The sequence below is a fragment of the Saccopteryx leptura genome, chromosome 6 (assembly GCF_036850995.1).
Source record: "Saccopteryx leptura isolate mSacLep1 chromosome 6, mSacLep1_pri_phased_curated, whole genome shotgun sequence".
Lineage (NCBI taxonomy): Eukaryota > Metazoa > Chordata > Mammalia > Chiroptera > Emballonuridae > Saccopteryx > Saccopteryx leptura.
In genome coordinates, this window is record NC_089508.1 from 189,603,469 (window position 1) to 189,617,225 (window position 13,757).

General features: G+C 53.9%; 1 protein-coding gene across 3 annotated transcripts in view; it reads left to right on the top strand.

Moving 5' to 3' along the window:
• LOC136407727 (uncharacterized) overlaps nt 1–13,757 on the top strand; it is a 362,146-nt gene that overhangs the window by 27,738 nt on the left and 320,651 nt on the right. Inside the window, exons 2-3 of one of the 3 annotated variants that reach the window (XM_066388086.1) lie at nt 10,936–11,084; nt 11,762–11,951. In XM_066388086.1, the coding sequence (XP_066244183.1) occupies nt 10,936–11,084; nt 11,762–11,951 (339 nt within the window). Of the gene's footprint in view, nt 1–10,905; nt 11,085–11,761; nt 11,952–13,757 lie in introns of those variants that run through there. The other 2 variants (XR_010752001.1, XM_066388087.1) reach the window with 2 other exon arrangements.

Genomic DNA, 13,757 nt, shown 5'->3' on the forward strand with positions numbered 1-13,757 from the left:
TTCCCTAGTGCTGATTAGGAATGTCGAAAAGTAAAAAAAGAGTAAAAATGTATCAGCATCTTGCACTGACTTGAAGGAAAGCAGTTTGATTTTGAACTGTGGTTGTTCTTACCTGCAGAGATAACCAGTACTGGGAAACCAGCTCTTACAAGGAATCTTCTTAACATAGGGGCTAAGATTTCTTAAAGGATTGAAAATGTCGCGTCTCGGGATAAGCCCCGGACCGACAGCCAGAGTACGGAGGATCTCAGCATGAAAAGGGAGAGCCCGGGTCCTAGTGACGTAATAAAAACCAGGTGAGCCAAGCCAGGCTTTGATTTTGGTGGTTAAATGTCCTTATTGTGTATTCACGCGACATTTTCAATCCTTTAAGAAATCTTAGCCCCTATGTTAAGCAGATTTCTTGTAAGAGCTGGTTTCCCAGTACCGGTTATCTCTGGGAACTTGCAAACAAACAAGAAAACCCTTGACCAAAGCTCTGTTCATTAAAAGATACCATCAGTCAATAACCTACCAGGAGAAGATATTTGCAATACTCACAACACAGAAGTAGTATCAAGAATATAAAAAGAACACCTACAAATCAATAAGAAAAGAACATAGAAAAATGGGCAAAGAGTTGAACCCATGTTGCTCAGAAGCACAGGGGAGACCCATGCGTTTATGAATTTTTGCTCATTTCGTTATGGTCGGGGAAATTCACACCAAGACCCTGATGAGATTAACCTTCACCCCATTTAACTGGGAAAAATGGGTCGCACACGGAACCAAATTTAGTTTACAGTTGCAACTGTGCACGAACTCTTGGTCAGTACGAAGTAAGAGTCAAATGTTGGTATTTTTTGGTGTCTTTTTTTTTTTAGAAAAAACCAGTGATAAGATAGAGGTACTAGATAGATCCAGAGTCTTATTGTGAAGAGGCTTGATGCTGACAAAAATACTTGAGGACGTCACGTTCTGATATTTAAATTTTTTTTTTTTTTGAGGCTCTTACTTTAGCATCATGCCTGCAGACCTGTCCTTTTTCCCCGATAAGCTGGCTGACAGGCCAGGTCCTCTCTACCGGCTGTCCTGCATGCGCTCTGAGCAGCTCTCCACCGTCACCGGACTGCGTGACTTCCTGCGTCTCTGGGACGATGATCAGTGTCACGTTGTGATCTGTTTGCAGTGCAATAACATTGTATCCTAGGGCCTCTGCTGTGTTCCCCGGAGATCAACAAAGGGTCTGGCTTAGAATTGATGAGGTTCCGGGGCCCTTCCCCTGTCACTCTGACCTCTGCTTCCGCTGACCACATCTGTTCTCTGCCTCTGACCCTCTGGCTTCCCTGTTATCAGGACCTTCAGGTGTGTACAGAGGCCCGTCGGGGTAATCCATCCAGCATGCTCTTCCCAGCTCGAGATCCTTACTGTCATCCCACCTGCTGGGTAATGTGACATAGTCACAGATTTGGGGGATTAGAACATGGACGTCTTAGGGAGTGGGCGTTGTTTTACCTACCACGTAAGGGACATTAAATAAGGTATCACCTTCTGAAGCCATCGTCACCTACCACTGAGGACCCAGAAAGGCACTGTCTCTAAGGATCAGCTCAAAATGAAAACTAGAAAAGGAATATTTTTTTCTTTTTCTTTTTTTGTGACAGAGAGGAGAGGGGGACAGATAGAGAGGCAGACAGGAAGGGACAGAGATGAGAAGCATCAAATTCTTTGTTGCACCACCTTAGTTGTTCATTGATTGCTTTCTCATATGTGCCTTGACTGGGGGAGGGGGGCTGCAGCAGAGTGAGTGACCCCTGGCTCAAAAGGAACATTCCAAACAGCATTGCTCTCATTTGGGATTTTCAGTTTTAGTTTCAGAAACTTTTAACAGAGGATTTCGAGGCTCCGTCCACACACGGGCACACAGCGACTGGGAAGATGAGGGAATTAGCCGAATGAATTAGGCTCTTCTTGGGCCCTGATAGTTCCAGACAGACGCCCCTCCCCAGCAGACGGATTGATGTGACCCACACCTCGGGCGGCAATGCAGCGGGGTCGCAAGGATAGGGTTCTCAGGTGTAGACAGACCTCCCATCATTCAAAAGGGGACGCGCTCAGCCTGCAGGTGCCAAGCTGGAACTCTGTGTGGGGGGGCTGTGCTAGGTGGAGGAGGGTGGGGGGGAGGGAGATGTAGGCGGAAAGCCAGTGGTGTTGTTCCTGGCCTGAGCCGAATGACTAACCCCAGTTTTATAGATTCAGGTGACGTTTGAGTCAAGTCCTTAGAGAGAGCAGGTCTCACCTGGGCCAAAAATAGCTCGGGAGCAAAGCCAAGGGCACGGGGCGTGGTGGCGGGGAGAAGTCCAATGCACTCCCCCAGTGCATCAGACAGCAGGCTCCCAGGAGCCATGGGAAATGTGTGTTTACTTGGCTGGTTGGATCCTCTAGTACTTTCTTGTGGAGGGGTAGGGATATGGGCAGCAAAGGAAGCCAGTTTTTATCAGGAGCAGGGACTTGGTCCAGTGTAATGCCAAAAAGAATGGAGACAACGGCAGCCCGGCCTTCTCTGCGGCACCTGGAGGACATTAGCCGTCCCCGGAGCCAGGAGGGCGTCAGGCTGGGACTCGGGGTGCCGGGCACGTGAGGCGAAGCGGCTGGGCCATGGCATGGGTTTGAAGTGGGGCAGAGCGTGAACACAGCCACATCCGAGTGACTGTTTTTTTGTTTGTTTGTTTTGTATTTTTCTGAAGCTGGAAACGGGGAGAGACAGTCAGACATACTCCCGCATGCGCCCGACCGGGATCCACCCGGCACGCCCACCAGGGGCGATGCTCTGCCCACCAGGGGGCGATGCTCTGCCCCTCTGGGGCGTCACTCTGCTGCGACCAGAGCCACTCTAGTGCCTGGGGCAGAGGCCAAGGAGCCATCCCCAGCGCCCGGGCCATCTTTGCTCCAATGGAGCCTCGGCTGCGGGAGGGGAAGAGAGAGACAGAGAGGAAGGAGGGGGGGTGGAGAAGCAAATGGGCGCTTCTCCTATGTGCCCTGGCCGGGAATTGAACCCGGGTCCCCCACACGCCAGGCCGACGCTCTACCGCTGAGCCAACCGGCCAGGGCCCCAAGTGACTGTTCTAACAGGATGCTCCAGCACAGTGACAAGCACAGGAATGGAGGTCTCGTCCCCAAAGGGGGGGGGCACCTCTCCTTGGGACAGATCCAGGAATACTCCCTCCAGTATCCCAGTTTACTGGAGAGAAACGGCATCCGCCCCTCCCTTCGTGCCCCGTGAACGGGAACTCTTTTGAATGAGATGAGGAAGTGAACACCCTTTCCCGATCTGAGGGCTGACGCACACAGGACCACATGCTCAACCTTGTCAGTAATCGGGGACACGAAGAGCAGTGATTCGCCGTGGGATGGCAAGGTTGAATTCTCCAGTTTGTGCAGGACCTGCTGGGATATGGGCTGCATCCTTTCCCTGCTGCCCTTGAACCTGGAGGAGATAGGCGGATGTTGTGGCAGCCATACTGCCACCATGAGGAGAGAGCTTGTCTGGGAATAGAGCCACCCCCGAGGAAGGAAGATGGGAGATGGTGAGAGACCAGGGCCTGACAACTCCTCTGGAGCCCCTGGATCAAGCTGTACCTGAGGCTGATTCTTTAGTTATGTGAGCACAGCCGGGTTCGATTTTCTGTCCCTGGCAAGAGTCCTCTCCAACATTAGGCCTAGCCTAGATCCTAAGCCCGGTAGGGGGAAGAGGCTTGTGGTATTGCTCACTGAGCGTTTACTACACACTGCTCTCAGCCCTTGGTGCATTCGTCCATTAAATGCTCACAGCGAGCCTACGAGCGCGTGGCCTCTTAGCCTCAACTTACAGATAAGGAAACTGAGGCACATACAGTTTAAAAACCTTGCCCAAAGTCACACAGCCAAGCTTGGACCTAGACAGTGTGGTCCCAGAGCCACAGTGTGGCCCCAGAGACTTAACTACCGCCTCACGGGAGTCCTTGGGTGCTGGTCACGAAGGTTCGGTCTTTTCTGTGCCATTGACCAAGGGAGAGGCCCTGTGGCAGGTCCACAGATGTGAGCATCGCCCATGGGGTCCTGGATGCTTGGTCTGTGAGGACAACCCACAAGATGTTCCCGAGCCCCATTGTCTTTCTACATTTAGACGATGACGCCGATTTTCCGTCATGCAGCACAATGATGTGGGATTAATTCGGTAATGAAATGTTTGTTGCTGGGAACGAATAAATTGTCCTCCATCCACTGGGCGGTTTCGTCATCTCGCTTTGAAGTTGGAGAAGCGAGATGCCCGCCTCTTCTTTGCGGCGTTCCCTCCCCCTCCGTGACTGCACATAATATATGCTGACCGTATTTCCCCGCCTGTCTTCTCTGGGAAGATGATATTTACTGTCAAGATGATATTTACTGTCCCTGATGCTAGAGGAAGAGAATGAGGTCGCCGCCTCACACATCTGCCTCAGACCAGCCGACCCGGGCGGCGTCGGGCGGAGACACGCGCTTTCTGAAGGGAACACCCGTGCTTCTTTCTGCTCTAGCCCAACTTTGCCCCAGGATGGCTGTGTTCTCAAAATGTTTGCCGCTAGCATCCTGAAGCGGTGCTGGATATAGATGTGTCTTATATTCTTTACGAAGTGCTCGAGCTGGAACCTTCTGTTCAGCTGTGACACCATCATCTTTTACAAAGTCCTCAAATCATTAACCCCTGAAGCATCTCTGCAGCTCACCTCCCTCAAGTGGCTAGGGGACACATCTCCATGGTACCCAGACACCCGCCCACTCCCACTGGGGGGGACATCTCCCAGGTGCCCAGGGTTCACACTGCATACCACACAGAGCCTGGGCACTCAGGTTTGTCCACATGAACTCTTTTGGAAGCTGCCATCTCTAGAACTGAACTGGTGTTTTTGTGGATGACACTTTATAGCAAGAGTCACTGGTTCACCTCGTTTGTGCCCAAATTATATATCCATGTGGATTTCAAGTTCTTTTTTTGTTTGCTTGTTTATTTTGTTTGGGGGAAATTGTCATCCTTTTGAAATAATTTACTTTGCTTTATTTTAGCACACAGAACATTGGAATGTGTTTTTGACTCTCGTTGTACCTTAAAATAGTGTAGAATTGTCATCACTTCTGCAATAAAAGAAAAAAAGAATCGTGTTCCTTGAAGATCAGTCGTTGATGTCCTTTTGGAGTCACAAGCAACATTCATTCTCAAAATATTTTATATATACTTTTGAGTCAGGCGGATTGGGGTCAAATCTAAAGGCTTTACTTTGTAGCAGCAGGACTTTGGGCAAAGCAGTCTACGTCTCTGAGCCTTCGTTTCTCTCTTCCACCAAACGAGGAAAAGAATTATCTCTGTGAAAGCGACGGAGATGACCTAAGTGCCTGAGTCACAGAGGATAAGCGCTGAGCAGTAGCTGATTTTTTTTTATTGCTTTCCCTGTGGTTCCCACCCCATTGGTGAGACTCCCCGAGGAACTTAAGTGCAGACTTCAGGCTTCAGCAGGGGTCAAAGGTCGGGTGGTGCTCGGGAACACTCCGCGTTAAACGAAACTTTACGGAGATGAGGACCCCAGGACAAAACCAGAAGATCTTGGAAGCGAACATTTGCTTTTGGAATGATGCTTCTTCAAACGACCCACGTCCCCGATTCATTTCAAACAGGACTTCCTTTTCCTGCTGCTTTTGGGAATGTCGTTCAGACACACATTGGGGTTTGCTTCTCCAGGACGTTCGTTGCCCTGGACCTGGAAGACACAGGGCTTCTCTGGCCAAGCAGATCGAAGGTGGAGGCCAGGGCTCCGCTGGCTCACAAGCAGAGACCGCAGAACAGGAGAGACCTGGGAGATGAGAACAAGGAGTGGCCCCAAGGCGCCGTGGCCTGGCCAAGGGGGCGGCACTTCCCTGAAGGAGCCCCCTGAAGAGGGAGAGGGAGGCCAGGAGACAGGAAACCCTCCGGCTGGCTGAGAAAGGCCACACATAAATGGTTAAGCTATCGTTCACTTCTATTATATCACGAAAAAGCGGCAGTGACCAGAGCTGCCTGGATTAGGGAAAAAGGGTGTAATTCCATCTTGGGGCTTCTGGTGACTAGAGCTTGTGGTTCTGTGGTTTATGATGTCACCAGCACCCCGGCTGGGATTACAGCCTCTTCCTTTCCCCGTTGGTAAGTGGGGAGGCCGAGGGTCCACAGGGCCTGCGCCCAGTGTGGCGAGGCCCCCAGGGGCGAGGCTGGCCCTCCTCCCGCAGTGGGTCGGTGGTCTTGGTTCGGCCACTTTTCCTGCCTCCCCAGCCCGCCTCATTTCCTGAGTTGCACAGCGTGGTTTTCCCATGATTTATTTTATGAAAAACCCAAGTTAACCAGATTTCTCTGGCCTTCATCCTCATGAAGCTTACAGTTCAAACATTTCCATCTCAAAACCCACCCGAGCGAGGCTCCAGTGTGCTATCTCTGACGCCTGAAGGAAGGACGGACCCCACCATGAACTGGGTAGCTCAGGTCTGTTTGCTTTGCCCCTCCCAATCTCCCACTTCGCGGCACAGGCCGAGGGCAGGAAGTGATGGCTTTCCTGGTGCAGCCAGGCCCCGAGGTGCAGCCGGTCCCGGGGTGCAGCCGGTCCCGGGGTGCAGCCGGTCACGGGGTGCAGCCAGTCACGGGGTGCAGCCAGCCCCGGTGTGTAGCCAGTCACGGGGTGCAGCCGGTCCCGGGGTGCAGCCAGTCACGGGGTGCAGCCGGCCCCGGTGTGTAGCCGGCCCCGGGGTGCAGCCAGTCACGGGGTGCAGCCGGTCCCGGGGTGCAGCCGGTCACGGGGTGCAGCCAGTCACGGGGTGCAGCCAGCCCCGGTGTGTAGCCGGCCCCGGTGTGCAGCCAGTCACGGGGTGCAGCTGGTTCCGGGGTGCAGCCGGCCCTGGGGTGCAGCCGGCCCTGGGGTGCAGTCGGTCCCGGGGTACAGCCGGCCCCGGTGTGCAGCTGGTTCCAAGGTGCAGCCGGCCCTGGGGTGCAGCCAGTCACGGGGTGCAGCTGGTTCCAAGGTGCAGCCGGCCCTGGGGTGCAGCCGGTCCTGGGGTGAAGCCGGCCCCGGGGTACAGCCGGCCCTGGTGTGCAGCTGGTTCCAAGGTGCAGCCGGTCCTGGGGTGAAGCCGGCCCCGGGGTACAGCCGGCCCTGGTGTGCAGCTGGTTCCAAGGTGCAGCCGGCCCTGGGGTGAAGCCGGCCCCGGGGTACAGCCGGCCCTGGTGTGCAGCTGGTTCCAAGGTGCAGCCGGCCCTGGGGTGAAGCCGGCCCCGGGGTACAGCCGGCCCTGGTGTGCAGCTGGTTCCAAGGTGCAGCCGGCCCTGGGGTGCAGCCGGTCACGGGGTACAGCCGGTCCCGGGGTGCAAGCTGGTCCCGGGATGCAGCCGCCCCACGGTGCGGCCTCAGCAGAGCGACTGTTCGTGGCCTCCAGAAACACGGTGGTGCATTTGTACCCTGGCGCCCTCCGCGTCTCGGCTCCTCAGCCTCCATTTATTCTTCAACCTTTGACACAGGTTTTCTGGCTATTAATCATGTGCCTGGAGGCCCTGGGCCAGACCTGGGGATGTAAGGGAGAGGATGAGAGACAGGACCGCTGTCCTCCCGAAGGCCCCGCCTGCCCATGTGACGAAGCCATTGGGGCCGCAGGGGTCGCAGGGCTGGGACGTCTCAGCCCTCGTCTCCACAGTCGCTCTGCCTCAAGTGTCCCCGTCCCCATTCCTGCCGCTGTCATTGCCTCACTGCTCAGGTCACAGGCTGGGAGCGTCCTGCCCGATCTCACCTTTTCCCTCAACCCCGACACCCAGCCCGCCGGCCTGTCTTGTCTGTGGCGCCTCGGAAACAGAGCGCTTCTGGACCGCTCGTCTCCATCTCACGGACACACTTTCTCTCCACCAGCTCTTAGCGATTGCGACAGCTTCCCGATCATGCCTCTCACTTCTTTGCTGTCCTCTCTAATCCCAGGGTTCCCGAGGTGGGGTCCTGTACCACGATCAACATCCTCACCTGCGAATTCGCTGGTCATGCCTGTCCTGGGGCCTTTCCCAATCCTACTGCCTCAGAGTTCGGGGGGGGGGGGGGCAGCGGCCTCGGTTTTAACAAGCACCTCAGGCGATTTCAGCGCAGGTTTATGTTTGTTTCAGAATGTCTTCCATCCATTCTCCAATCAGGGAGGGTACTCAGCACATCTTACCCATTCTCTGACTTACTCCCATTTTACTGATGAGGAAACTGAGGCCTGATTTTAGAAGGTAAGTTGGATTACCTAAGTTCCAAGCTAAAAACTCTTCAGGAGCGTCTAACTGCACTTAGAATTAAAACTCTCTTCCCCAGCCTGTCAGACCCTATACCACTTGGCTGGCCTCCCTCCCAGCCTCCCCTTTTAATGATGCTGCTGCTTCTTAGACTCACTTGCTTCCAGATGTTCTCATTGTTCAGGTCCATGAAAACACAATCCCCTTTGTAGCCCCAGGACCTTTGCACACACTGACCCCTCTGCTTGGAACACTCACTCTCCCCTTGCTTTCCATGGACAGCACCTTCATCTCATCCTTCAGGCTCAGCAGAAATGTCACTGCCTCCGAAAGACCTCCCTTGACTGTCTTGGAAAATGTTTTCCCTGGTATTCTCCATTTCAGTTTGTTACACGTCTTTACACAGCACACAGAGTTAGTAATAATTTTTTTTATTCATTCTTTTTCCTGTTTCCTCCACTAGGAAGTGAGCTTTTTGGGGTTAGGGGCTGTGTTTGTTCACCATCATAGCCTCAGTACCTGGCATAGTGCCAGAAATAGAACATGGAATGAATGAATGAATGGAGTGCGTGAACGTAGTCTAGCTGTTTTATCAGTGAAGTCCTTACTTGTCCTTCAGGTCCCAGCTCAGATATCTCCTTCTCTCGGGAGCTTCCTCTCGTTGCTCCAAGCAGACTAAAACCTGCCTTCTCCAGCACCATGGTTGGCACCCTCACGACTCTCATCTCCTTGTGGGGCAGTGAGGACTGGCCGTGGGTGGCTAGAATGTGGGCTTTGAGGCACAGAGATCTGGGTCACTTCCTGGCTGCTTGTCATTCGGCCTCTCTGAGTTCCCTCCTGTGTAGGGTGGGGACTTTCTTGTGAGGGTCGAAGCTAATGCACACAGACCCTTTTAGAAGAGATCGCTGTCATTGTGTTAGAGCTTGTCACTCACACGACTCTCTTGCTTAAGAGTCTGGGGGCTCCTGGAGGACTGGTCTGTCGTGTCACCCCCCCCCCCCCCCGCGCTGGTCGAGGGTGGAGGCCTAGGGAGTCCTCGGCGCGCCCTGCCCCATGCATGTCCATGGTTTTGGTGGCCGGGCGGCTGGAGAAAGCTGGCTGTGTCTGTGGGTGAGCCCGGCGTATGAGTCACAGGGAACGGGAACACAGATGGTTTGAAAAGTAAGCTAGACCTATTTACCGAAGCCCCCTCCAATGGCCATCACGGACAGATGAGCCAAAACGCAAAGAAAATCATGGGATTTCAGCTTGAGCCGAGCGTCCCCTGTGCTCAGAGACGCCCGAGCTGTTTGGCACCCAGTGCTTGGGAAGGCCCAGAGGGCTTCTTCCCTACCTGAAACCTCTTCCTTCCAGCTCCTGCCCTCAGTGGCATGGGTGGCCGGGAATGCAGGAGCCGGCAGGGTCCTGGGAAGTGCGTCGGGCCTTTGCTGGCCCTCACTGGGTGATAGCTGAAGCCTGCTGTTCTCTCTCCCGGTCTTGTAGGGGGTGCTGATGCCTGCCAGCCCTGTGTCCCCTCTACAGTCCTGTGTCCCCTCTACAGCACTCTACCCTCTTCCAGGGACCTTCCAGAGCTGCTCTGCCCACTGCCGACCTCCACCCGGTGGTGGGGGGGGGAGGGGGCAGCAGATGACCCTCCTCTAAGCTCAGCAGCGTCTGCCATCTTGTTCTTGTGTCTCAGGGGACCCTGTGAGGTCCCGGCTTCCTCTGGAGGCAGACTTTGTCACTGGCCAGTGTCCTCCGTGCTCCCGGACACAGCAGGTGTTCCTGAGACTTCTATTCCCAGGCCTCCCTGAGTGTGGGTGGCACGGGGTCTCACCTTCATGATTTTTGCCATAGTACCTTACATTATTTCATATTTTCCTTTGAACTTACTGTTTGATATCAACAAATGCATTTTAAACTGGAGAATGATACTACTATCATGAACAGGAAACCAGTGTCAGTTGCCATGACCATGACCATCATCACTCCAGGTCATTTCTGCATCCTACTCCGATCTCTCTCTGCCTGCCGGAGACTAGAGCTCGGGGCTTCCTCTCCCTTTGCTCAAAGCCAGAAGGGCGAGGTTTAGAGATGTGGGTAAGCCATATTAGCATTAAACTGGAACCTTTTTCCTTGACATAATCAAATAGAGAATTGAGACCAGATCGATTCTTCGATGGAATGGTATGTAAGGCTATGGCTGAGCACCCCCTAAGCCAGGGGTCCCCAAACTATGGCCCGTGGGCTGCATGCGGCCCCCTGAGGCCATTTATCCGACCTCCGCTGCACTTCTGGAAGGGGCACCTCTTTCACTGGTAGTCAGTGAGAGGAGCATAGTTCCCATTGAAATACTGGTCAGTTTGTTGATTTAAATTTACTTGTTCTTTATTTTAAATATGGTATTTGTTCCTGTTTTGTTTTTTTTTACTTTAAAATAAGATATGTGCAGTATGCATAGGGATTTGTTCATAGTTTTTATTATAGTCCGGCCCTCCAACGGTCTGAGGGACAGTGAACTGGCCCCCTGTGTAAAAAGTTTGGGGACCCCCTGCCCTAAGCCGTTTTGGGTATTAATAACCAACACGTTCGTACATCGTGGAGGCACCGGTTTAACATGGCTTCACTGACTTTTCTCTACGACAGGATAGCAGCTCTGATATCGTGTTACAATTATCCCCGTTTCACAGATGAAGAGAAGACGAGGCGGCAGGGGGTTAACTTGCCCACGTTCCGATACATGTGAGCGGCAGAGGCAGGGTTGGAACCAGGCTGTCTGCTTCTGGCGCCTTGATCTCCACATCCCAGTCCGAAGCTCTATCCACTGTGCCACCGCCTGGTCAGTGTGCCTTGATCTCAAATGCTGCTCTCTCTCTCGTGTCATAAAGGCACCCCTCACCCCAACCCTTTGGAAGCTGCTGGCCATGTGAAAGGTCACTGATAGTGTGGCCAGGATGTCCCTTCCTTCCCTGGACAGGGTGGGTCTGGCATAGGCAGAGGGGAGTGATCCATCGACAGAGCTGCTCCCTCTGTGCTCGTGGCGCGCCTGCGCCTTCAGCTCTGTCCTCTTTACCGAGTGTCCGCTGTGGACCTGGCGCTGTGCTGGGCGCTAGGGAGATGGGGACAAAGGCACCCAGGCCCTCCTCTCAAGTTGTTCCCAGTTGTCCAGTGGGGGGAGAGAGACGTGTGGATGGCTCAGAGCTGCGTGGTGGAGTTCTGTTACAGAGGGGAGCACAGTGGGCTAGGGTGGGCTGTGGGCACCTCGCTCAGGCTGGGAGGTGAGGAGGGAGGGGGCCTGTTGGGCATGCCTCCTTAAATGAAGGACGCCCAGAGCCCGGGAGAGCCTGAGAGACGGCCCAGGCTGACCGGCTGGGTCTGGGCAGGGCAGCGTGCTTCTCGACTCCCTTGGAGAGTGTAGGCAAGCCCGGTTCTTTCTCTTCCTGCCTTCGCTCTGACGGCCTAGGCAGGGCCACCGAGAGCCGGCACCAACCCTCCTTTGTCCTTGCATTTCCACAGGGCGCAGATTCCGGATGCACCGCAGGGACCAGCCGAGACTTCGGCCCGACGGACGGAAATGGAGGCCCCGGTCGCCAGCCCGTCCCCGGAGAACCCCAGAGCACTGCCGCCTTTAACCGCCCCCGCGTCCCCGTCGCAGCCCGCGACTCCGAGGGGGCAGACTTGGCCGGCCCAGGGAGGTGATCCTGGGGTGAGTTTGTTTGTTTGAAACCTCACACTGGCAGTTGGGTTGGATTTTTATGTGATGACTTTGTGTTCTGCATATAAGGAAGTATTGCTCGTTGACTACCACGAATGTGCCCAAAACACGTCTCTCCAGAGTACACTTGTGCTTGGCCGATGAGATGGGACGTTCTGGGGCCGCCCTGGGAATAGGAATGTCCTTGGCGGGCGGTGCTGATCCCTGGTGAGCTGCTGACAAGCACCCCGGGCTGGGAACCGCCGTGTCTGTACTCGGAGCTCCTGACCAAGGGGAGCTGAGGGGCTCTGATGAGCAGCGGGCTGTGAGCGTTTGGGGGGCTGCAGAACTCCCCTGGACTGTTTAGAGCAGGGGTCCCCCAACTATGGCCTACAGGCCGCATGCGGCCCCCTCAGGCCATTTATCCAGCCCTCACCGCACTTCCAGAAGGGGCACCTCTTTCATTGGCGGTCAGTGAGAGGAGCACATTGACCATCTCATTAGCCAAAAGCAGGCCCATAGTCTCCATTGAAATACTGGTCAGTTTGTTGATTTAAATTTACTTGTTCTTTATTTTAAATATTGTATTTGTTCCCGTTTTGTTTTTTTACTTTAAAATAAGATATGTGCAGTGTGCATAGAGATTTGTTCATAGTTTTTTTATAGTTCGACCCTCCAACAGTCTGAGGGACAGTGAACTGGCCCCCTGTGTAAAAAGTTTAGGGACCTCTGGTTTAGAGGATGCAGGTGCTCTGGGGGAGAAATGGTGTCGGAGGGCTCGTTCTGGCACAGGAAGGCCAGAAAAACAGTCAGCATTCCGACCGTCTAACCAGCGCGGCTTAGGTAGTCTCTTTGCGGAAAATGGAAATTGGTTGGGCATCTGCTCTGGAAACAGGCAGGTGGGGAACGCAACCTCTGCGGCTGAACTGGAGGTCGCTGGCTTAACCTTTCAGAATAGGAGTGTCTTTTTTTTTGTAAAATGTGGTTAGGCCATTTAGGGAGGCTTTTAGGTCAGTTTCAGGTCGTGAGTCCAGCGGTTTTCTGGGAAAGGTAAGTGGGAATTGGCTGAGATCGTTTTGCTCAGTGGATGGGGCTGGGTTCTTCAGCTGCAATTTGTGGAGACTTTCTGGGACTTGATCAGTAAGACCCCGAGTGCGGTCACAGGGTCAAAAGCAAAGCAGAGGGCCTGAGTCTCAGAAAGGGGGGGCGACCAGGACATCACAGGGGTCTGGGCCACAGGACTAAAAGGCCGTGTCTCGTGGCTTTACCGGGTCATCCGGCTATACCGTATGACTCTGCTCTCGCTTCAGAATTTCTGGGTGAGAGAGTGTACTGGACCTGGTTTGGGTTTAGTACCCATTCCTTGGGCCAAAGAGCATGGGGGCGCCTGGATTGACAGGTCCATCAAAAGTGTATGCAGTGGCGGGGGGCGGGGGCATGAGGGAAAAGAAAGGAAGAAGAATGTGTTTTTACCCCCAAAAAGGGGGCATAGGTGCTGCATGGGCTGACAGAACAGATTCCCTTACTCAAAGGTAATGAATAAAAAGGAGGTAATTTAACCTGTCATCAAGCCTATCTTTGCGGTAATAATGAGCATGAATACGCCCAATGGCTTTCTCAGCCTGATGCTATGAAACGTTCGCTTAATGTTACAGTCAGCTGAGGGACAGATGATTATTTGTACATGTGGTCCTCAAAGGCAGGTGACCCTGCCACTGTGCAGGATCCTGGCTGTGTCCGCCGTGTGTCCGACCCACTGACACATAGCATTGAGTGCACAGGATTTAGTTAAACCGAAATGATCGGAATAATGATATT